The sequence below is a fragment of the Pholcus phalangioides genome, unplaced genomic scaffold, assembly GCF_987345545.1.
Source record: "Pholcus phalangioides strain wild (caught in Gottingen) unplaced genomic scaffold, Ppha-v1.0 ptg000003l_1, whole genome shotgun sequence".
Classification (NCBI taxonomy): domain Eukaryota; kingdom Metazoa; phylum Arthropoda; class Arachnida; order Araneae; family Pholcidae; genus Pholcus; species Pholcus phalangioides.
This window is the reverse complement of record NW_028301596.1, coordinates 45,369,209-45,395,345: the sequence shown is the minus strand read 5'-3', so window position 1 is coordinate 45,395,345 and position 26,137 is coordinate 45,369,209. Positions and strand designations below refer to the sequence as shown.

The following is a 26,137-nucleotide window of genomic DNA, read 5'->3' as shown; positions in this document are numbered from 1 at the left end:
AGTATTTACTGGAAGTACTATTTTATTTATTTTTCGATTTATGATATCATTAGTAACTTTCCATTGTTTCTTGACGTCGTTACCACATTTTATAAATTTATTATAGTAAAAAGCATCCTTTGCAGCTTTTAGCTTCTTTTTTAACTGTTTGTTATAGTTTTTGTAATTATTTTCCTTATCACGATCTGAAGGATTTCGTTTAAAAACTTTATAAAGTCTTTCTTTAGTATCGACCATACATTTCAATTCATATGTAATCCATTCACTTTTCAAATTATTTCCTGTTTTGCATTTAGACTGTTTTGTCCAGAAATTACGATGCCTAAACACAATATCAAGAAATTTGTCATATAATACATTTGCATCAGTCTCATTGAAAATGTTTTCATCAAATTCATAATTTTTTACACATATTTCAAACTTATCATAATCCACATTTTGACAAAACCGATTTTTATTATTTTGATTATTATTTAAAAGTTTTGTATCAGTTCCAAGATTACATTTAATAACCAGTGGTAAATGATCCGTTATCTCTAATTTTGATACTGCTGTTTCAAATCGATAATTTAACCTCGCGTTTCGAATGAAAACGTGATCTAAACACGCTGACTTTCTTGTTGGTGTATTTATGTATGATAAAAAACCAAATTCAGACATGAGACTCATGTATTCATCACTGTCCGTGTCAGACTTCAATATATCCATATTAATATCTCCAGTATAGATAATATTTTTATACCCTAAATTGCTAATAATTGATCTGAACTCAATAATATAATCCATTCGAGAAAAATCATGGGATCTGTAAATTAAAATTATGCATAGATCTAACATTTCACTGTACAAATATAAGCCTTCAGCTGTATTCATATTCAAGGCAGTACTTAAAAATGAATATTTTTTATTTACATATGCAATAACGCCGCCTGATCTATTTCTATTTCGACATTCACAAAAACTATTATAGCCATAAATATTGTACAGATCAGTTTCATGATCTTTGATCCAAATTTCAGACAGTAATACAACATCAAATGGAACCACTAATTTTTCTAAATGCAATAATAAATTATTAAAATTTTCACGAGCGCTTCTAATATTTACATGCAATATATTGAAAGTTTCAGGACTATTTGAAAAACTCACCAAATCATCGAATGTTTCAAGGCAAGATGAGTTGATACTTACATTATTGATTCCTGGGAATTCTGCTGTTGATTAATTTTATCCAAGTCATTTATGTTACGAATATAATGAAGTTTTTCACCCTGCCTTTTTCTCAGTAAGACCTTGCCGTCCCTCACCCACGCAAAGTCAAAGTCGTTATCCTTCTTGAACTTCCGGACGTGATAAAAAAGGTCTTTGAGAGTCTTAGTAAGATGTTCATTTATGAATAGCCTTGAATCACCATAACGTTCATCAATTTCACTTGCATTTAGTCCCTTCTTGCTTCGGCTAGCTTCGATCCATTCATCTCGCACCGCGGAGTCTCTAAATCGGACAATAATTGGTCTGATCCTATTTTTGTTTACCGAATTTACCCTATGTAGCTTCATTATATCATTCGGTTTATACACATTCAAAGTTTTACCAATTTCAGTCACTATTTCCATCACATCCTCCCCCTTTTCCTCCGGCATTCCTTGTATCTCTATATTGGTTGATTTCGATCGTAACTCTATTTTATCCAGTTCATCGTATATGTTCTTGATTTTTTCCTTCAAAACATTATTTTCACTTCGCAACCCCTCGTTCGATCTCTTCATTATCTGTAATTCTTTCTTTACCTCCGATAGTTCAGCTTTCATGTCCCTGAGTGTTTCATCATTGAACTCGATTGATTTTCTCAATTCGATCATTTCGGATTTCAACACACTGCATTCTTCAGAGAATTTTTTTTCCATCTGTTTAGTCATAATTCGACATTCTTCACGAATGATATCATGTATTTTTTCAAGCTCCAATTTTTCCCGTTTTTCAATCTTTGCTGATATTATGCAGTCAGTATCTAGATTAGATCTATTAGATGCTGCCATCTATATTAATGAAATAGATGACAGCCCAGCAGAGGGTATATCTATCTGCTTAGTGTTCATCCTGCAAAGTCACACAACACGCTTCTGGACTTTGTTATTTGCACCAGCGATTAGAATTCGGCAAATATAATAACCGACATTGTCTTTGTCGAAACTGAGGAGAACTTGAGTTCACTAGCAAATTACCGTGCTTCTGTAGGTGCACGTGCCTTCAGTCGCTCATGTCAGGTATCAGATTGAAGGCGAAGAGGCAGTAACTGACTGCTTCATATTCTTCTCTGCTCACGTCACATCCTTTGTCTTTTCCCGGCATTCTACTTTACCGCACACCCACTCCGGTCATATATCGCCATACACCAATTTCCAATCAGAGGAGTTGAGTAGGAAACGAAGGCTCCATCCATTAGTGGTCGCCCCAGGCTTTGTAGGTAAAGAACTTGCTTCTAACGTTCTATGCCCGGATTCGAACTCATGGACGTTGATGGTAACCTTCATAGTGGAAGATGAGCATCTTACCACGGTGTCACTGGCGCACTATCCCGGCATTCTGGTGCCCACAAAGAAGATGTTGTAGGCTCTGATGATGTGTCCCTAAAGTCAGATTGTAACAATGTGTCAGGGACAGGTCTAACTAAGTAACTATTTTAAACTAAACTATTCAGGAAATTGATTCAAACTATTCAGGAATTTATGGGACAAACTATTTAACGTAATACTGTATTTTAATGTAGCTACAAAGTAATAGCTGAAGTAGGACAGTAGTAAATGGTTTCACGGGGGTAGACCAGACCCAATATAGACCAAAACAGAAAATAATAAATTTAATGCTCAAAATCAAAAAAGGGAATTGGCTTGTCTTCCCCAGTAGCACAACGACGTAGTACAATATCTGGAACATATAGTTATATATCGGAATGTCAGAGGAATATCAGATGTCATAACTATGATATAGAACGATCTCGTCCTATATGGTGCAAATTATTTATGATATTAATTGATCAAGTCTTTAACTTTTCAGTCGAATACGTATTTGATTCCATACGAATAATCTTTACTTTGAAGGACAACAACTTGGGACAATAAATTATTTTAATATAGTTTGAAAAACATTGATCTATATCGTGAACCTGACAAAGATCTATATCAGATTCTCGATATAAACCTCACACACACACACATGTTACGATCATATAAGACGATTATTATATTCTGCAATATTTCGGATATTCTGCAATAGCACTGACCTTTTTGGGTAATGGCGATATACCTCTCTAAGATATGAGACAACCAAGGAAGTACAATTCTGTTTGGTCAAATATACATTTATTGACGTTGAGGAGAACACGATACTTGTTGATACGTTCAGAAATTTTGCACAAGTCCTGCAGATGTGTGGTTTCATCTTCACTAACCACTAAAATGTCGTCAATATAAATGTAACAATTTGAGACCACAAACGACTTCATCAATGAATCGCTGGTCAGTTCCGCTTTTCTTAACCTTATCAACGGCTTAGGGTCGAACACAAAACCTCTTCAAAAAAAGGTGCTTATTTTCACAAAATCTCTTCAAAAAGACGATAAGTCATGTGAATTCAGAGCGCTTCCCCCCCCCCCCCCTGCGTATGTAACAATTCATAATCGGCAAGTATGATAACCCACCAAGAGGGGGGCTGAATCAAAGTGACAAGATTGTAACACCCGAGGATTGATCCTTCCTTCCGGTATATTTTCCAAACTAAATAAAAAACATGTAAAAAAGGCAGATGTAAAGGCAAACATGTAAATACACTCAAAAATTTGAAGGAAATTATTGTGGCGTGTTTATAGATGCTCAGCATTCTATGGCAAAAAAAAAATAGATTAGCTTTAACAGGCAATAAAATTTATACTTGCTTTCGTTTGTGAAATATTCATATGATTAACTTAGTAACGTAATGCCAGAACATACTAAGAAGAAATTACTTATCCATTCATCAGGTATTTATAAAATCCCCCAATATTTTCAAGTTGAATGTTTTTAATGTTCTGAATGTTGAGAAACATTCTATGCCCCTGAATATTTTAATTGTATTTTTTAAATTTGCAAGTCGTTAAGTATATATTCTCGCGATCTTGAAGTTCACCTAAAATGTGAATTTTTCTTTTGAAAATCGCAAAGCTTTTCCGTGAATAATGTGTGTTGATAAAATCAGTGCGGTTTTAATTTTTTACTATTCGAAGCAAATCATTGCAACAACTGACAAATCTGTTCAAGCAAAACTACAGCTACTTCCCAACCGAGGAATGTCATTTAATAATTTATCAAAACCTTTTTTGGGGTGTAAAACTGCTTCTTATAGCTTTACTCACCTTCTTTTTGAGTATTCATTTTTTTTTTCATGATGTCTTATGATCGTGGAGTTATTTTCAAAAATGTACGTAGGTTTAGTGAGATTGATGCACACATATTAGATATTGTCCTTTGCTTTGTTTTTTTCCACTGGCAGTTGAATTTCAGATTTTCATTTCCTTAATTTCTCATCTTTAAAGAAATAAATTATACAGCTTATAAAAATTGACATAACGGAACAATCCGAATGAGCTAGAATCAGATAACTGAGGTTCTACTGTACATAAATTTTCTCGTTATGAGGTTTTCTTACCTAGATAGCATTTTATGTTTCCATTGATTATAATCGATTTTTCATAGTAATCTCAAATTATTAGCGAGATTTAAAATTTACTTAAAAACCCAGTCGGTCCAAAATCCACCACACGTTAAAATCTGAACATACCAGGTCATTATTGTCCAAAAAGTTTGTACCTCAATACGTTCGAGCTGGAAAGATACCCTGAGCACATTGTAATTGTTTGAACTGTTACAAATCTTCCTTCGAATTTTATCTAATAAAGACATCAGTGGAAAATTATTTTGTGATGTTTTACTCAAAGAAAATTGAGGGCTAAAGGTTTTTTTAAAGTTTTTCCAAGTTTAAGAAATCTCATTCTATAGTCAGTAACTGATCAGATTTCCTCTGCAGTCATTGATCGAAGAAGAGGTTTCTCGGTTCATTCTCTGTGATCGCAGAACTACAAGCACCTCCTGATGATGTTAACCAGTAGCCGTTAAGGATAAACTCCTACAGATGATGACCCCGAGCACTTTTTTTTGTACTATAGTCAATTTTATTGGTTTTTAATTTTTTTGTATTTTATAGAGAGAGAATATTTGTTTAGTGTTTGTGTATCAAATTATCAGTATAGAATGAGCATTTCTCGCTTGTAAGTATTAAAAAAAAAAAAATCGTGAATGTTCGCTACTTATTTCGGTCACTCTTTTTTGTTATCAGATGTTCTTACATTAAATATTATTTATGTAATAAATTACTAGTTGTGTGTCGGTGTAGTGAAACTTTTGTAAAATAAAAATATTCTTATTGTTTCTCTTTTCCTCTGTCATTATTTCTTAATTGTTCACTAGTAACGCTTTAAACGATTTTTTAAAATTTTCCTGATTTGCACTATAATTGCCACAGTAGAAAAACCTTCTAAAAATTTCCACCTATTTTCAAGAATATATTTTTTTCCCAATTGCAAGCTGATAAATGCCCCCCCCCCTCCCATAACAGCAAATAATAATAATGAAAAAAACTTGTTTTCTGTTATTTACGCTGTAAGCAAAGGCTCCCACTCAAAAAATTAGAAAGAGTAGGACGGGGCATACCCCCCTGACAACATAATCATAGCCTTATGGAGGGGGGGGGAACAAATGTTTGAAATTACATTTTTTTTCATATCACTATTTCAGTATCGTATAAGATTAACTCGAGCCGAAATGAACAAAAACAATTTTGGGTCAAAAAACAGTGTAGTAGCAACCACAGATAATTATTTTCTATGTCCCTCTCCTCACAATGTATATTACATGCTTTTTTCCGAGGAGTCTTCCAAAGTGCATAGTCTGTCAACTCTCTTCCACGATTCACAGCAAGTTATGAAGACCTGTAAGTCTTTTTTTTGAGAATGATGCTCCTTATTTTTGGAACCCAATTCCAAATGCACAGGGCAAAATGAGTTAAGGTGAACCAGATGGTTTTACTGCGCTGTCCATTCTTTTTAAAAGGGATGTTTTTTACATTTTACTGTTCAATGCCAGTATGATAGTTTTTGTATGATGAAGCATTTTCATTTCTAGTTCTTATATTCTCTTGGTTGTACTCAAGGCTGCCTCAATATCATGGGCTACTGGAAGAAGTGGTGTTCGGAGGAGCTGGGGGGGGGGGGGGGAACAAACGCATGTATTTTACGTACTTATTCCTGAAAATCCTGTACCAGATCGTATCATAGAGACCTTTATGTTTATGGACATGAGGTCCCGATGGTCCATGCGTTGGACGGTTCTGGTTATATGGTTGATTTTACTACTGTATATTCAGACAATATTCACACTTTTTCCCCAGATTTCGACTTACAACCTTATTCTTTCACATCACATTTTATTTTTGCAGCTCTCTGTGGCCTCATTTTCACCCATGGCCTCTTTAGGTTATTCCAAGAGACTTGGGTCAAGACCACAAGGAGGTTATATTGCACCTGGTTGAAAACCCACTGGAGTACATCATGGAAACTATATAAGTCATTGAAACGCAGGCACAAAAAAAACGAATGAATCGGGAAAATGCACAAAATAACTTTTTATTTTTTTTCCCCAGTGAAATGATAACTCGTAGAGTAAAAGACGGATATATCCGGAAGTATCCTTTTTTTCCGTCAAAATATTCTTATTAAGAAAACAAAAACAATGAGTTATGAGTTCATTTGCAGTCAGCACGACTGAAGAATTTTTGCAGCTCCTTGTCGCACGTGGCGTCACTCGTTTGCATCAGTTCTTCGGAACCTGCCGTCACTCCCCAGTTGTCCGGTGCCGAACACGATGCTGAATATGGGCGGCCAGTCGCTGGATTCAGCTTCTCCCAGTAGGATTGCCTCGCTCTGTTGCGTATACAAATGGTGAAAATAAAAAAATCGAGATAAAATATAAATTCCCCACACATGGGTAATATCGGTAAAACACAAAATATCGATAAGCAATTTATCGTTATTGATTAGTGGCGCTAGGATTTTTGGGACCTAAAAACCTACAGAATATGCTCCATAAAAATGCATTTATTCCCTACAAAAAAAACCCCAAAAATATGCCGTAAAACCTAAAAATATGCTTTTACAAAGTAAGAGCTGACCGTATTCCCTCAAAAAATACGGGAAATTACAGGAAATCGTCAATCATTGACAAAAATTACACCAAAGGTGCACAAATAAAATTGCCAATTGCTAATATCGCCGAAAAATCGCCAATCATAGACAAAAACGATGTCAAAGGTAAATAAAATTGCCAATTACGAGAAATGAAGCCAGGGAAGAGAGAGCTTTGGAAGAAGCTGGTCTTCGCTTTCTAAACCCCTCTTTTGGTTTCATTTGTTAATAAACCAAAAGAAAGCGCCAGCAACCACGCAAGAAAATAAGAACAATAGGCAACAAAAATGAGACAAAGAAACCTCCATTCTACTTTCGTTTCAAACTTCGCCAAGAACACCGCCAATGTTGACGATATTACGACAAACCACAAGAATCTAAATTCCCTCTTTATTCGAGTGACTGTACAGTTTGTTAATGTGCTGCAACAGACGCGGATCCAAAGGGGACGATGCGTTGGAAAAAAATGACTCTCCCCCCCCCCCCCAAAAAAAAACTGAAAATATGGAAAGTAATGATTTTGCCTCACAAATACGGGGCCAACGCATGTCCAGAAATACGTTTGGAAGTCTCTTGGTATAAATATTTTCTAATTGAACGACTTTAATTGAAAATAAATTGCTTTACCTGGCCCTAACCCACGGTTTTGTGTGCATCTTCAAGCCTGCACCCCAAGGCTCGTGTTTGGACGAGGCTTCGGGAAGTACGCCACCCCTCTCTTTTGAGAGCTCTTCACTAACAGCTCTGATATGATAAGGTTCGAATCCACAACAGCCTCCGATGTATCTCACGCCTAGATCGAACGCTTCTCTAGCGTAGCGCTGCATGTCCCATCTGGTGCATACTCTAGGTTCCAGGGCTGAAAAATTTACATAAATGTAAGATCAAATCAAATACAATTCGACACGAGTTTCAAATAAATCGATATAGTCCTCTCAGCAAAGAACAATATTGTCATTAAAGACACGTGATTTACCAAATGGGAATTCTGGGAGATCGATGAAGCCCTGTTTTCCAGCATCGGGCGTGTGATAGGCTAATGGCTGCGTCATCAAATGCACGGAAAGACCAGCTTTCGTGAGTGCGTCCTTCATCACCGATATGGCCTCCAATGTCTTGAATGGATCGAAATGACAGTTCAGACCGACAACATCTGCACCTGCAGAGAAAAAAAAATTGAATTTTATTGAATGCATACATACTAAATCTACTCAAAACATTCCCAGATTTTACAAGGCCAAAACACAAAAAATTTCCCTGACCAAAACCAATACTTCCTAGAGATAGTCTAGGAGGTAATGACCCAGAGGGAAAATTTATGTATTCTCTAATGGGGTTTTCCTTTCCCTGACTTTCCAGGTCGCTGGGAAACTCTATACAGCCAAATTCATTCTACGTAGCTTGTACAACCAAGTGCTGCAATTGGACTCTTTTCACGTCGAGCGCATTTTTTCAGTTTTTTGCCATGTGCAGTCACATGGCAATGCTCCACCCAGAATGTTTTTTTTCAGTCACAGAAGAAACATCCACGTGGGATTATGCCAGGAACATTGAGTTATAAAAATTCAGGCGGCCACACAAATATATCCAGGTATAATCAGGACCATCTTAAGAGCATCATGGACCCCCCCCCCCCCCCCGGCGGAGTGATTTTTTTGAGCTGCCCGCCCCATCTGGATAGAAATGCCCGCCCACCAATTTTCATGCTTGCTCTCGAAATTTTTAATCAGATGTCGCTTTCATGAGCCCTCTACGCTTGAGAACCCCCGGGGCCTCAAATGGCTCTGGGGAAAAAACGCACTACATGTCCTTTACAAATATCGTAGCCAAGGAAGGCATCGTTAGCCGACGGGCAAAGTGATATTCTGAGGAGCCTCAAAGCAGTTGAAAGTAAGGGCTAATACTAAACCAGACACGCATCTCGTCCATATTCCTCTGAAGTTTGACGCCGCCTTACTATTTTTCTCCCGGAAGACACCCGGTCCGACACGCTTCCGGCGTCTAGCTCTGTAATCGGAGCGAGAGCGGGGGAAGTTTGCTTGTCTTTTGAAAGTAAGGGCTTAACAATGTGCATACTTATTCTTGAAAAAATAGTTCCAAATATCATTATCCCCACACACTATGCACTAGAGCCTCTTGTGTGTTGAGACAGTCGTGGACAGAATTTGAGACAGAGCAGCAGGCCATGATCTGGTAAAGAGGAGGAGGAGTTCTTGGAAATGCTTTCTTTTTTTTCCTTCAAACCGAGCACAACTCAAGTCTACCGCCATGGGCAATTTACTACCTAGTGAGTTTGCCGGAAGTGCAAGTGTGTGTTCCTAACAGTCTGAGTGCGTATGTAGTGTTGTATCAGATTTTTCAGTGGCAGAAGAGAAGTGTAATGATTGAATATTTGTACTGTTTGTAGGCCTGTTGCTCTCTGTTGCGAGACTTTCTAACGGAGGGGTCGGCTCTTGAATTTGAGCCTCGAAGTTGGGAACCACAGAAAACGAACTTCAGCCGACCGCCACTGTGGCGACGGTGGAGGCTGGAAATACTGAGTGAAACTGCCGAGGAGATATACGAACTACAGTACAAAAAATTATTTTCACATACCTGCTTTGGCCATCCTAACAGCACATTCCCCGGACGATATATTATGTAGATCTCCTTCGGCTGAAATGCACATGGTCGCAGCCACGGGCAGCTTCGTTTCCTTGCAGACTTCGATCGCCCATTCGATCTCTTCCACGTGCTCAAAGTACTGAAACACACAACGGGTTTCAGTTTCAGACACATGCAATGTTCCGCATTATTATAATATTTCGACACGATTTTCTTTCAAACTATACCTTTCCTGTTGAGAGACCACAATTACAAAAGGTATGAATATTTGTTTCTTACCTCACAGATCAGAAAGTCGACTTGGTTCTTAACGAAGACCTGGACTTGTTTCCTGAATTCCTCTTGGACATTTTTCTTTCCTTTGCCGCTCAAATAAGATGGCGTTTGAGAGATGCCGCCACCGACGAGGGCATTTCCTTCGTTCGCAACTTCCCTGGCGAGTTTGCAAGCTGCCTCGTTGATGTCGCTACCCTGTATCCGAACAACAACAGAGGTATTAATCAATGTGTGTAGAGAAATATGAAACTTAAAGCATTGATGTGAAGTGAAAAATGTTGGGGGGGGGGGGGAGGGACTCGGACTTATGGGCAGCCGGACACAATACCAATAAAGAATTATTATCAATTGAAAGAATTGGTGCATGCAGGGAAGAGTAATTACAAAGCTTACATTCTTAGTTCTACTAGACCACTACAGGGGTTCTCAACCTATGGGTCGTCGGGGCTGTCTTTCAAATCCACTAACAGCCTGGGGTTCTTGAGCTATGGGGTAACGACCCAAGTTTGAGTCGTGACCCATAGTTCAAGAATCTCTTACTGTATGTAAGTGAATTCATTCGACCCATCTCGGAAGTCCCTCACTCTTAGATTCCCCCCCCCCATGTAAATAGCCCCCCCCCCCTGTCTCTAGGTCACTATTTTGGCCACTCCCATGCTCATAAACTCTCTAGGTCACTCCTATGCTTAAACACTCCTTAAGTCACTGTTGTGTATTCGCTCACACGCTCGCTCATTCTCAGGAGCGTTCTTTTGGTCTCTCACCAACCTGTCCCTCACCCTCTAGTCAGAGGCGGATTTTGGTTTTTGCCGTTCTACTACAATTTTTTTGGCCACTCATTCCGCAAATTGGTCACTCATTCGAGTTTGCCGCTCTGGGCAATAGCCCTTCAAACTGACTTACTGCCTGTAAATGCGCCTCTGCGAAGCCATGTTAAGACATATTCATGAAGTCGAATTATCATAGGCCTGATACTAATTTGTTAACGGGGGCAGCTTAATTGGTTGCTTGTCTAATAATATCTCGAACGAGAACAAAGTCGGGCAAACATACTCGGCACTCCTGATTCAGTCGGTCATTCGAAGTCACCAATTGAATAGAAGAACAAATTACCTGGTTAGAATGCATTTTATTACAAATACAAATACAACGCCACAACAGGCAAATTGCCCAACGAGGTGGCTGACTTAATAACATCATGGATCCATTTTTCCCCGAGCCCCCGCCCCCGCGGAACCCCCAACGAATCGGTATATGCGGGAATGTGCGTGTATGTGTGGTGCAACCTGACGTAAAGTTTGTTTCTGTGCAATGCTTGTTATGTGTAGTGCTGCCATCTGCCACCAGTTTTTCTAACTATGAGGGAAGTGTTATGATTGAATGATTTATCGTTGTAGGACTGTTGCTCTCTGTGGCGAGACTTTTTAACGGGGAGATCGGCTCGCATTTGCGCCTTGATGTTGGGAACCACAGAAAACCAACTTCAGCCGACCACCACTGTGGGGTTCGAACCCGGATCCTCGCATCGCGAGTCCGTCACTATAACCACTCGACCACCACAGTGGCATCTATCACATAGGAGAAATTCACCATAAATGGGAGCTGAGTAATATTATAGTTACTCTACTTAAATCAAAATCACGCTAACAAAAGAATTGCTAAAGGGACCATTGGCGTAAAAGTATTGGAAATATTTGGAGGGCTCAGAATTGTTGGGAAGGATGGTGGGGGGGGGGGGGGCCCAAATCTAATATTTTCATGAGTTACTATGAAGAAGGCAAATATTGAGGACGGGGGGGGGGGGTGCTCGGGCCATATGATACAAGTTTACGCCAATGAACGGGACAGCTTAAACGGGACGTATTGTCATCCAGGACACAGGTCATTCTGCCAATTCCGACTGTAGAGAAGCCGAACTGACCGGGGCTGCTAGGTGAATTTTGGTCTTATTTTGAATGTTTCATTTTAGCGAGGCCAAAATGAAACATTTCTTCATGAGCTTTTTTCTCCAGACGATAGAGGGGGTGCGGCACTAACAAAACGGAATTTTTCATTGAGGTTAATTCCAACCAGAGCCACAACTGGGGCAGGTGGGTCGAGAGCAACGGGCGCCAAACCAGAGAGGGCGCCAATTTCACCTTTTAACCTTCCTTCAACATTACAAGGGGGCTCCAAAATGCGAGCTTGCCTCTTCGCCCCCCCCCCCCCGAATGACCAAGCATCAGGTTGCCCTGCCCCAACAGTTGTAATTTTCGTCAATCACTTTCAAAGTTCGGAAGATTGAACAATTTTCGGGGTGCCGGTCCCGCCTGCAGAACGGCATCACATCCATAAATTGTCGTCGCCATTGCTTCGAACCCCGAATAATGTCTCTCCCGGGAGCCGCCAGGAGACTTTACAGCTATGACACGTGAGGTCCCAAAATGAATTTGTGAATTCTATCAACTCCCCACCTAAACGGTTTCCATCGCCCATACCGGGAAACTCTGTGATAACCGACCACGATTACATCCAATTCATGGTTGTGATTGATGATAGCAAATAAAAACTCACTGTGTATGATTTGCCGGCTTTGTTTCCCCTGTTGATCAGTTTGTCGTCGCTGGCGTAGAAAGTGAACGCCTGCATCACGTCCGAACCCGCTCTCAAAAATTCTCTGTGCAGTTGACGAACTGGGAAACAAAAGCAATAAATAAAATAAATATAAATAAAATCAATTAATCACTACATATTCATGCACTATGTCATACATGCTCAAACCAGGATCCCTCTCTGCCATCTGATGTGGCCCGCGACCTCACACCTAATTTCGTAAGAATGAACCAAGTGCCACATTTCCAGATCCAACAATGCTATAGCTGGTGTTGCCAGATCACATAGACCTGTGATGCAGTTCCGCATCACTCGAGTGACCCGTGACACATTCCCAGATCACTTAAGTGTCCCGCGCCATATTTACGGATTACCGCGGCACAGTTCCGGAGCACTTGAGCGACCCGCGGGGCATTTACAGCTCACTTAAGCAAACCTGTGGGACATTTAAAATCACTTAAGTGCCCCACGGCACAGTTTCAGATCGCTTTAGTATCCCATGGCACAGTTTCAGATCGCTTTAGTATCCCATGGCACATTTTTTTAGATCAATTGTGTATCCTACTGCACATTCACAGATTAAAGTGATCCGCGACACATTCCCGGATCACACTCGAGTGACCTGTGGCACAGTTTCAGATCACTCGAGTGGCCGTCGGCACATTTACAGATCACTTAAGTAACCTCCACGATGCTAAGATCACTCAAGTGGCTCGCACTCTCCTAAAGATTGAACACCCCCTTGCAGTTATGTCACGAACCAATCAATAACTGCCTGTAATATTCATTTCTCACGTAAAAAACTGTTTTCTTACCGGCCTCGGGGTTTTCAACGCTGGCCTCGGGTGTCCAGGGACCAGCTTTGACGTAACCTCGCTTCTCGAGGGCAAACACGAAGCCTCCATCTCCAATCACAACGCCTTCGTTCAGTCTTTCTATAAGTCCTCTCTTTGCCTGAAATGATAATAGAATAAGTCACAAATTGTCACAAATTATAGAAATACGCTTATAGGCGGCGCTTGCGAGGTTAAATCCCTACAATAGAGTTACCAGACGTCCTAATTTAGGAGAACGTCTTCTTTAGGAGGACGTGTACTCTTTTTTGATGTCATTTCACGCGCCCTCCTTATATTTTGATGCCTCTTCATTGATATGAGAGTTTTTATGTGTTTTTTCAACATACGTTTACACGATTTGACCAATCGCCGTTGAAATTTCTCAGAATAAAAGAACCCGAATTGCCCCCAAGCAGGGCAGATGCTATTCTAACCGGCCCAGCTCGCTCTGGATATAATTAATGAAAATGACAGTCTCTCTGAAGGAAGAAAAAACAAATAAGAATAAGCACAACTTCCGGCCCCGATGAATCCCAACGGTTCCGCGGACGTAATAAATATGGGAATCCCCGCTTTTATGAATGTGACTGAGGGCACCGGTCGTCTCAAAGATCCATGGCTCTGACATTCTGCTGCAGCCGAGCTCCTTTGCTGAAATCTTTTACGGACATTTTATATGTCCCGACATCTTTCTGTGAACCCATACTCAGATGCGTATTTACAGTGGGGGAAGGGCGCTTAGCGTTCCCCCCAAAATTCGGAGAGGCGGCATATTTGAGGAACGAGTGATTAAGAAAATTAGTGAAATTGGACATTGTGGGGGGGGGGGGAAACCTTGGTCAGTGAGTGATCAAACGAGTGATCTAGGGAGTTTGCAATCATGCAGGTGATCAAAAGAGGTACCTAGAAAGCAGAGGACCGGGTCAGTGAGTAATCTAGAACAGTTGTTCTCAGCCCGGGGCCTGGTTGGTTTCCTTTTGTGAGTAGAAAGCCTGATCAAACACATTATTAATGGGAAATGAATGGGGGGAAAACGAAATGACGAATCACTCATGTCCTGGTTTGATTGATGTCAGCCCCGGTACCGGGCAGCAGCTCGGAAGTTGAGAAATACTGATCTAGAGAGCAAGGCGCCAGCAGTAATAGCAGTTGGTGGTCATTCTGAAGCACGCGTACCAATAACGAGACAACAGGCACGTGTGGAAGGCGCTTTTGGCAGTGAGCAACCAAACGTGTAACCCAGAGAGCGAAGACAGACAGGGTCAGTGAGTGACCTCGAGAGAGAAAAGAAACAGGTCAGTGAGCGCCCAAAGGGGGTACCCAGAGCGTATGCAAGCATGTGAATGACCAAAACAGTGACCTTGACCTACAGTGCGAGGGGGAACCATTGGGTAAGTGGTGACCAAAAGAGTGATTTACAGTGTGTGTGAGCATGGGAGTGACAAAAGAGAGAGACCGAAGAAAAACCGAGAAAGCGAAGAAAAAAACCAGGTTAGTGAGTGATGAAAAGAGTGACAAAGCATGCGAGTGACCATAAGAGTGACTTAGAGCCATAGGCATATTGAAAAGAGCTGCATATTTGAGGAATGAGGTTGTCAAGAAAGCTGGAATTAGAACAGAAGAGGGCGGCAAAATTTTGTGTAGCCCACTGGCAGTAAGACCATAAATCCGCCTCTGCTCATAGGCCAGAATTAATGCAGCTTCAGCGTAAATAGTCTCGAAAGGTTTGTCCCCACGGGCCACGGGCTTGAGCCCTCTCGGCCTCCTCCTTGCAAGAGCCGCGCGTAATTTGTTCGTAAACACATCCATTGCAAGTGCAAAAAATTCTCCTAACTGGAAAATATACGAAAAACGTTTGTGTGAGAGAGAGCTCAGTTTTTTTTTAATAATGCAGGGCTTGAAAAATCTGGGAGCCAGGTCGCCATGGCGAATGTCATGTGTGATGGCGAACTTGGAGTATGAGAAGAACGCAATTTTTTGGGACTTATGTTAGCGTTTCCACAAACATAAGGGAAAAAAGTCACCAGGGCCCATTATATTGGCCGTGAGAAAAATAATTTTCTTGCTCCTGGAGCCTCAATTTTTTTTTCGATTTGTCAAACCCTGCTGGAATGAGTAACACACCGGAAGATAACGTGAATTAAGACGGTTATAGTTACCATTGCGTAACACTCTTCCGAAGTAGGGAATGGTGTGCAACAAACGCGAGACGTCCGCGATCCCATCAAATCGATGTCCATCGACTGCTTCATTAATAGGAAAATCGTCTTTTCATGAAATCACATTCACAAAACAAAAAGTAAAACTCGTGTGTTCAGACATTTCCGTCTTTTCAACGTCTTCTCAAAGCCGAAATCTTCCGAAGCCAACGTTTTTTACTGTAATATATAATCCAAATGTCGAACGTTCTCTCTAATAGATTTTCTCTTATAGATTGGTTTTTCGTGTTACGGCCGTCTTAACGAGTGAGCCAACCCAAGGCTCGGGTTCCCCAAAATTATTAAAAAGACATATTATTTCTGAAATAATTTCTTTCATAAATTCTGAATTTTTATTTTTTATGAAAAAATTTCTCTCATTAATGCTGCAATACATTCTTTCACAAATTCCGAAAATTTTTCTTTCACAAATTCCGGAATAATTTATTTCATTAATTGGGAAAAAATTTCTCATAATTGGGAAATAATTTGCTCCATTAATTCTGAAAAAAAAATCCTCATAAATTCTGAAATAATTTCTTTCATTAACCCTGAAAAAGTTTCTTTCATGAGTTCTGAATTTTCATCAATTCTTAAAAAAAAAATTCATTATTTCTGAAATAATTTCTCTAATTCATTCTGCAATAATTTCTCTAATTCATTCTGAAATAATTTCTCTAATTCATTCTGCAATAATTTCTCTAATTCATTCTGAAATAATTTCTCTAATTCATTCTGCAATAATTTCTCCAATTCATTCTGAAATAATTTCTCTAATTCATTCTGAAATAATTCTTTCATCAATTCTAAATTTTCATCACAATGCTGAAAAAAATTCATTAATTCTGTAAAAAATTTCATCAATTCTGAAAAAATATTCATCAATTCTGAAAAAATTTCATCAATTCTGAAAAAATATTCATTATTTCTGAAATATAACTTCCCTCCTTAATTCTGAAAAAAATTCTTTCATCAATTCCGATAATGATATCATATTTGGATATCCCAATTCTTTTTTCAAATATCATCACATTTCCCATTATATAGCCCTATGCTAAAATTGACTTTTTTTTTTTGTATTTTTATATATGCTTGAATCACTACAATTTTCACCAATATGTTTATATTTCGATACGTTATTGGCAATTTTTAAAAATCGACGGCATCATATTTCCATACGCTTGAATTGGCAATTTCTGAAATCAACGGCATTGTATTTCTTATGTGCTTGAATCACTACTAGTTTTTCTTTCACAAATATTTTTATATTTCTGTACGCCAAAATTGGCAATTTGTAAATCAAAGGTATCATATTTTTATGCTACATTAGACGCTCGTTACAACGACCCCATTTTATAGCGACCATTCCATTACAACGACTGGCAGGATGAGTCTCAAATTTTTTTTCATGGAACAGCTATCGTTAGTTTGACCATACTTCCAGTATTTGCCGGGACAGTCCCGGTTTTTTCTGCTTTTCTGGCTGTCCCGCAAAAATGTCGCGGTTTTCCAACGAAACCAACTTGAATTTTTATTCTTCAAATCAACGATTAAAATTATCTTCCCAACTCTGAAACTATGCATTACGATAATTACGACTAAAAATAAGAACATTTATTTCATATATTTGTCATGGTTTTTGTAATTCACTACAATTTGAGAGAAGTGACACTTTATTTTCCTCGATTGGCGACTTTTCAGTGATTTAAGCACAAGTTGGCGACTTTACTTACTTTTGGTATAATTTCTGGTGATTATTGGCAATGTCCCGTATTTCGAAGAACAATTCCACATATTTTTCTCGAGCAAATATATGGTCAGCCTAAATATCATTTGAGTCACACCATGGTCATTTTTTGCGCACGAGGGCTAATTAGACCACCCCCCCCCCGGGACCTACAATTTATTACCGATTCCGAACGGCAGGCTTGTTTTTTACATTCATCGAGAGGTTGGTGCCGTAACCCCTCGATGGGAGACTCCCTGCGGTAGCAATTTTTTCTGCGGCGTCTTTGTTGTACCCCTTTGTCAGAAAACTTTTATGACAAGGACGAACTGGGTATCGAACTCTAAACATCCTTCGGTACTTTAGGCGAGATCTTACCGATCTGGGCTACCGCGCCCGCCTAAATATTGTATATGTTTTATTTTCGATGTAACGACCCTTCCCAATATAACGTCCGTTTTCGACGAAGCGAAGGGGGTTGTTGTATCGAGCGTCGACTATATACATAAATTGACATCTTTTTTTAATATCAACGGCATCGTATTTTTATATGCCTGAATTGCTATTAGTTTTACCAACAATTAAGCTAAAATTGGAAATTTTTTTTGAATATGGATGTGGCATTGTTGTTTTTTTTATATGCTTAAATATCACTACCGTTTTCCAAATATCCTCATATTTAGCCATAATTGATAATTTTTAAAATCAGCTTCATCATACATTTTTTTAAACTCTCAAATTGGCCTTTTTTTTAAACAATTAACGACATTATAATAATTATATGCTTGAATCTCGCTATAAGTTTTTCCAATATCCCATCATATTTCTAAATCAATTATTATTACCAATATCATCATATTTGAATATCGACGACATTGCATTTTGTGTGCTTGAATCACTACTGTTTTCACTGATATCATCATATTTCAAAAACTGACAATTTTTGAAATCACCGCGGCATCATATGTTTTTTAATGCTGACCACATTTTTGTTTTCTAAATATCAGCGATATCGCATTTTTATATGTTTGAATTGCTGAAATTGAATTTTTATTTTATTATGCTGGGATTGCACAATAAACGTTTCAGAAAAGTTCTCTTGTAAAACTTGAGAAATGCAACCAATAAGCGTATCGGTTATTACATTCGAGTGAATATAACCGATATGCTTATTGGTCGTTTTTTCAAGTTTTGTGAAAGATCTTTTATTTAACTTTTATAGCTTAAAACATACTTTCTTTTAACTATCTTCCGAACGTATTATATCATATATTTCTATATATCTTCATATTTTCCATATGCTTGAACGCCTTGAACCCCAATTTTTCTTTTCTTTACCGATGTGACATCGGATTCCGATATGCTAAAAATACTGACAATCATATTTTTATATGCTAAAAAAAGATTTACATTTCTATCACTCAAATCATCGGCATGATATTTCGATACGCTAAAGTTGAGATATATATTGGAGAGAGAGAGAAAAACAGAGAATGAAGAAGAGGAATATGTTACATAATACTTAAACACGTAACCCCACTTCATATATCTTCCTATGGGATCCGGATCCAGCCGGTTCTGCGGCCATAGATAACTTTTGGACGCCGAATGAAGAGGAAAGAAAAACGATTTTTTTACACGCAAACAATACTGGAATAGGATTGTTTTATCTCGCGAGAGGAGGATCAAGAATAAAAACATAACAAGAAACCAAAACTGAATCGAAAGGCACTGAATTCGATTCACAGCAAGGGCTCAAACCCAGAACTTCGAGGATATTTCTACGTACGGCGCAAACGAAAATATTTTAGAACCATTTTTTTTTTTCAAAGTTTTTAAGTATCTTACAACCATCAAGTGAAACGTTGGCCAAAGCTAGTGATGGTGAGAAATAGATATAATGCAATTTTAAAAGGCAAACTTACCGGAGCCATCTTCAATATTGGTTGCTGTTTTTCTGTTCCGAAGCAATATAACGCTACTATCTTCGACCAGTTCTAACCAGTGAAGAATCTTGTAATATCTGGATTTGGCGTTTAACAACCCTCTTTTAAGGGGGGGACTTGTTCACGTGATGCGTATTTTCAACCCTCCCCCATTTTCGTAATACCCAGGTATAGAGTACAAGGGAGGTGAGGTTGGAGATTTCGGAATGGGCCATTCCAGCCAGCCAAACACCCGTTACTACGAAATTAACGAATAGTTTTTGATTCTTCCATTGTTTACGGAATTGATGTTAATTGGTTTAAAGCGCGACGTCGGATATTTCGTCTCATTTCAAACTTGTTCACCCTCCCCGTGTAATGATGATAAAATGGACTGATCCTGCGTATCTATGAAGAATCAGCGGTTGTTTTTTTTTCCCCCCTCCTTGTCCAAGGTCTCTTTTTCAGAGAGAGGCGTGTTCACATGACAGTGAAAATATTCTTGTGAAGGAAAGAAAAAAAAAAGAAATACAGACCAGTAAGTACCGTTGAACCTGTTGCTGCATGTTCTTTCTGTCTGTCGATCTCATTATGCGTAAACTTGTACCGGTCCCCATGGGGGATCCGAGCCCCGGACCTGACCTCCCCAAGTATTTGATACCAACTCCGTAATAAACTCGTAGAAATATTATTTTCACACCATAATATTTTCAAATAACTTTATCGTATTCAAATGTTGCATTTATGCCAAACGGGACCCGACTTGAACGATAGGCTACTCTATAAGTTTCTCAGAGCAGGGAGAATGCCCGAAATGGGCGGAAAACTGTCGTCGGGCAACAGTGGCTTCTCGGCCTCAACAATCACTTTCGGAATGTTTACTTGGGTTATCGTGATTCCCTAGCAATGCGTTTTATACAACATGCATATGCCTATACAATGGTTTGTCACTTCTTTAATGCTGCCAGTATTATGTATAATAGGTTATGCCTTTATAATGGTGTGCCATTTTTCCAATCCTCTCAGTAATTGAAAAAAAAAAAAAAAAAACCCGGGCAGCGCCGGGTATTACAGCTAGTTCTTAATATTCTTGGTAAAATTTGAAAGCGTTAGACAGTTGTCTTGTCTTGCTGACCAAAAATTGTGGAGTGTCTTACATGAGGGGGGAAAAACCAATTTGTGCTTGACTGTCTTTCCTCAATTACTTCTTTAAGTATTGTCGGAAATGTGCAGCAGAATTTCTTATATATTCGAATACGAATTTCGAGATGCCCATTTACGGTAAGATTCCCAAATTACATCTTAGATGCGTGATCGAGCGGTAGAGAAACCCAAGTTACAGCCCAGATAGTTATAACTAGAGTCCGGCATATGCTTTTGGTGTTTTTTTGGCATTAATGAATAAAGTCAAAGAATTTTCATAATAAGTGCATATTTTTGAAGGTTTATTTAAGCTTAATCACTCTTTTTATAATTTTTCACATAAATATTGCTCATAATATTGTCATGACAGGTTTTTTTTCCCGCTAGTGGGAATAAGTTAATTGATAGGTAATACTGTATTTTCCAAGTATATTATTGTGTAAGGCTATCTCTAGACGTACGTCGAAAGTATTCGATCTTTTTTTCAGAAACAGTGTCGAAATTCTTTTGTTACTGGTGTTTCGTTACTGAGCAGCAAACTAGAAATTATAGATGCCTAAGTGTAAAAAATAGATAGATGTTGTTTGCATATATGTGGGTTTTTTTCGTAAATTAATATACACTAAGAAATAGAAAATATACATTTTACAAATATTTTTGCAAGCTTTTTTTTGCATGGTGATTTTTTCAATTCATACTTTTTTCATTGTTTGGTACATATTTCTGAATTTCTAACTTTTTCAGTATTTTTTAGTGAATATTTTGAAGTCTTTCATGCATATTTAGACATTTTCAAGTGAATACTTTGGCATTTTTAAGTGCATATTTGCATATTTTTAGTTCATATTTCGCCACTTTTTAGTGCATATAATCCGGGCTTTAGTTATAACCGAATTCCACTGTATTTTCTCGATCACTGTACATTTTCGTACTAGCCAGTAAAGAAATTTAATCAACTTTCATAATTTTATTTTCTAATTATAATTTTTATAGTTACAATTATTATATTGCAAATTTATTATTATATTATTATTATATTACATTACATTACATTACATTATATTATATTATATTTATATCTTAAAATTTATTTTTAGAGTTTGAGATTTTAAGAATTTTTTACTTGGAAGAAATGGATAGCTATAAATTTCCATTCATTGAGGATTATTCTTTATATTCTGGAAACGGATTCTGAGAACCAAAACCAGGATTTTTCTACAGGCTCTTGAATAGTAAATACTGTAGTAATACATTTTATAAGTAAAATCTTATTTTACGTACCGTAGACTCTCGTTAATTCGGCATATATCAGACCAGGGCGAGCCGGATTAGGGGCCGTTCAAGTATTATTACATCAACAGATTTTTAGCCATTTTTGAGCCCCCACTTTGTCAGCATCAGCCATGCCCCCTACCTCCTAACGCATATTAGGATCAGAGACGTACGTAGGGGGAAGGGGCATAGGAGGACTTGTTTCCCCTCGAACGATCAAAAATTTATTATTTGGTGCAAAAAATATTTTTAAAAAAATTAAAATTTCGGAAGATATCTTTTTATGTGTTATTACTATATAGAGCTCGGATTCCTATGTCTTTGCACATTTTTTTTTTTTTTTTTTTGCATATTTCGCTATTTTTTCGTGATAGAGCATATTTTGCATATTTCATAATTTTCGATAGAAAGTATTTTTTTTTTCTCGGTATTCCAATCCCGCTTCACAGTCTAATCAAGGATGTCCTTGATTATTCGACAATATACTCGCTGATAGATGACTAGTTTCTGCTGCTATAAATGTGGATCCATCGCAGACACCAAGATTTCCCGGGCAGGAGTCCACGTCGTCAAAAGTATTGGCATAGCACAAAATTTCCTAAATAAAAATTGAGGAGATTTTAAAGAGTCAAGTCTTCAGAATTTACGAGTTTTACAGCAAAAAAAACTACACACGTTCACAACACGACGGCACATATGCAAATTTAATTTGAATCTGCCACACAAATTTTCCCTCTTCCAAAAAATATAGACGTAGAGCGGGTTCAGAAATTACAACTTTTTATTTGTAACCCAGCATTATATAAGAATGCATAGAATAATCATTCCACATGCAGATAATCCATACTTTTCAGTTGTCACCAAAGTGTTTTAAAACCTTCACGTTTGGGTCAAAAGTATAACTTATAATAGCGGCACATAAATGATGAAAATTTTATGTGATATTCATCCACCCCGTAAATAAAAAAATACCAAAGCTTGGTATTCCGGACCAAGGAAATTTTTTTTCCTTCTGGGGGAAGGTTACGTTTTTCCCTGCAAATAACATTATAATCTTGGCTCGGGGGGGGGGGGGGGGAGTTCCCCCTTGCGTACGCCAATGATTATAACCAACGTCCGAATTTAGCTTCAGAATGGCAAGAAAGGTGGTTTAGATTCTTCGGAATAAATAACCTCAATCCTTTCTTCCTATAATGAGGTTTTCTGCAAACAATATAAGATTTAGCAGAGAAAAGTAGGAAAAAAAAGAAGCAAAATAAAATTTTACAGTCCGCAAAACAGTCCTACTAGAATGTTTTCCAAGGTAAAAAGGGGACAATTATCAGTTGCAGAAAGGTAAATTTACGGGCAAGAGAAGATTTAAGATAAGATCACAAAGAAATTCGTGACAATTCCATGTTTGAAAATCTGTCAAAAATTCGTTATAGACGTACTTTGCTGAAATCGGTGTTTGTTATATGAAATCAAAATAGCTTGGATAAGCAATGCGAAATTCATGGGACACGGGAAAAACTTCGTTACACCTGTGTTCGTTATAAGCGAGTCCGACTGTTTAAAGTAAAAAATCTTTTGTAAACCTTTTATTTACGAAACATGTGCAACATGAGACCTACTCAAAGGTGTTGGTGAATTCCCATACGTCTAGTAGCACGATTTTCTGGCAGGAAATTATAATATGAACTTGGCGAGCTCTTTTTTTTATGTATTTCAATTTTATTGTCAATTTCTTTGACAGTACAACAATCTTTTTTTACCGTTTTTCTCAGCATATCAGAAGCGGGTGAGGCTAATGGAGTACGATCAGCTTCAGGATGTGTATCGCAACTGTCCATTCCAAACAAATGGTCAGATTGCGTCAAAAATTACCATCATCGTCTCTGGATTTGGAGGGAAAGAAAAGGACGAAAAGAGCTTCTTTTTTTTTTTCATTGATCTCTTCCATGATGGATCCGGATCCAGCCGGTTCCATTCTCAAAACCCGAGAGATAACTCGGGAGTAACGCGATTACAGGAGAAAGAAGTAAAAAAAAAAGTGTGTTAGTAGGATTATTTTCGGCATGTCCTTGGGGGGAACAAAATTGTTTGTACACAAAACACACACGAAACCAAAACCTGAATGAAGAACATGGTTTCGGTTTCATTAAAGAATAAATAATACAATCGAATACCGTTATAGCGAAAATCTCATTTTAACGAACATAGGAACAATGCAAACAACCTGAAATTTCTTTATAACGAAGTGATTTCTCTGGTTTCTTGTTCGTTATAACGTGATTCGACTATATACAAATTGAAGTTTTTATACGGCTCCCAACCATTAAGAAGAAATATAAATAAATACTTCATTTCTCCTCTAAGCTCCCAACAGACAATTGTCAGTAAAATTTGAGTTTCTCTCTTCTAAACCGAAATGAAATTTTAATTATTGAATGAAAATTCGTTCAGATATCGATAATTGAAATTCTTTTTTAAAAAAATTTAACGACCTTCTCTGCATTTATTTTGAGTCTTAGCAAGTAGAAAAGTGGAAAAAAAATGGAGAAAAGAAAATTCCATAGTGGAATTTATGTTAGGGGCTAAAAATGTTTTTTCGGCCCTGATGATAAAAAAAGAGGCTCAAATTTTACTACCGTTTCTGGCATCTTTTGATTGGAGGCAGAATGAAAATATTTATATCTTCCCTCTCAATAATTATTTTTCATTAATTTTAATCATTAATATCTTTCATCCATTTATCTATTCTATAATATAAAATCACAAACAAACTCGAAAAGGGCCTGTTGCTAAGCAACCGAGTGACGGAAGTCTGTTACGGAAGTGGGTTCGATTCATATATCGATATTCACATTCATATATCGATATTGGGTCGATATTCACATATCGGGACCCATTTGACCCATCGGGACCATGTTATGTGCATGTACCAAGAGGCTCCTACATCCTACAGCAGAGCCCTTAGGCTGGAATTTAGATTTCGAGCCCCCAAACCAGCTTTTCAGGGGCCCCTCTGTGATTAATTTATAGTGTGAAAAATCAAAAAGTGATAAGAATCGTTGTGGCCCCTGTCAGCCCTTCCTTTGTGGAGGGGGGGGGGAGGTCCATGCCGAGAGGTATATATATGTATAATATACACACACAACAGCAGTGCTCCCAACACAGGGTCGGGGTACCCGGGGAAGATTTCACGTATAAGTAAAAAGTTTTCATTTCCAGGGGCCATTGATGGATCTCATTGTTTTCTTGCTGCTTTAACGTTGAAAAATTTCGATAGCGGAAGCAAAAGATATATCCAGTCTGGGGCCCCACCAAAAGTAAGCGAATTGGTGTCCCGGGTAATTGGTTGGGGGGTCCTGGATTTTATTCGTTGGTAAAACGAATACAAATGAAAATTTTTCATGGCACTCGCACCGGGGGATGACCGACAAGCTTCCAAGTCGGGGGGGGTCAATGTTTACAGGTTTCATTTTGGGGCCCTGGATTTTATTCGTTGGTAAAACGAATACAAATGAAAATTTTTCATGGCACTCGCACCGGGGGATGACCGACAAGCTTCCAAGTCGGGGGGCCCCCTGTTTACAGGTTTGATTTTGGGGGCCCTGGATGAATCTCATTCTTTTCTGTTGTAGAATTTGCAACAGCCGAAGCCCGAGATAAAGCCAGTCTGGGGCCCCACCAAAAGTATGCGAATTGGTGTCCCGGGTAATTGGTTGGGGGCCCTGGATTTTATTCGTTGGTAAAACGAATACAAATGAAAATTTTTCATGGCACTCGCTCCGGGGGATGACCGACAAGCTTCCAAGTCGGGGCCCATGTTTACAGGTTTCATTTTGGGGGCCCTGGATGAATCTCATTCTTTTCTGTTGTAGAATTTGCAACAGCGGAAGCCCGAGATAAAGCCAGTCTGGGGCCCCACAAAAAGTATGCGAATTGGTGTCCCGGGTAATTGGTTGGGGGCCCTGGATTTTATTCGTTGGTAAAACGAATACAAATGAAAATTTTTCATGGCACTCGCTCCGGGGGATGACCGACAAGCTTCCAAGTCGGGGCCCATGTTTACAGGTTTCATTTTGGGGGCCCTGGATGAATCTCATTCTTTTCTGTTGTAGAATTTGCAACAGCGGAAGCCCGAGATAAAGCCAGTCTGGGGCCCCACCAAAAGTATGCGAATTGGTGTCCCGGGTAATTTTTTGGGGGCCCTGGATTTTATTCGTTCGTAAAACGAATACAAATGAAAATTTTTCATGGCACTCGCACCGGGGGATGACCGACAAGCTTCCAAGTCGGGGGCCCCA

General features: G+C 38.5%; 2 protein-coding genes across 3 annotated transcripts in view; one reads left to right on the top strand and one right to left on the bottom strand.

The window, feature by feature from the left end:
• Nucleotides 1–6,699: 6,699 nt before the first annotated feature.
• On the bottom strand, nt 6,700–19,514 carry LOC149088679 (betaine--homocysteine S-methyltransferase 1-like). The gene is made up of 8 exons (XM_089248861.1): nt 19,431–19,514; nt 13,561–13,699; nt 12,707–12,825; nt 10,157–10,348; nt 9,869–10,016; nt 8,250–8,432; nt 7,901–8,132; nt 6,700–7,012 (listed from the first exon to the last, which is right to left on the bottom strand). Exons 1-8 carry the CDS (start codon nt 19,437–19,439, stop codon nt 6,835–6,837), a joined length of 1,200 nt encoding a protein of 399 aa, XP_089104987.1. The 5' UTR covers nt 19,440–19,514; the 3' UTR covers nt 6,700–6,834.
• The window catches only part of LOC149088675 (dimethylglycine dehydrogenase, mitochondrial-like), a 73,979-nt gene continuing 66,983 nt past the window's right edge, over nt 19,142–26,137 (top strand). The window contains exon 1 of one of the 2 annotated variants that reach the window (XM_089248841.1): nt 19,142–19,389. The gene's annotated coding sequence lies outside the window, so the exon portion shown is untranslated. Of the gene's footprint in view, nt 19,390–19,628; nt 19,969–26,137 lie in introns of those variants that run through there. The other variant, XM_089248817.1, reaches the window with a different exon arrangement.

Excerpts from the sequence above, each read along its gene's own strand:
- LOC149088679 (XM_089248861.1), bottom strand. Across the intron at positions 12,826-13,560 it reads CGTTGAAAACCCCGAGGCCG|TTCGTCAACTGCACAGAGAA; the intron begins GTAAGAAAACAG and ends TTTGTTTCCCAG. Across the intron at positions 7,013-7,900 it reads AAACCGTGGGTTAGGGCCAG|AGCGAGGCAATCCTACTGGG; the intron begins GTAAAGCAATTT and ends TATACGCAACAG.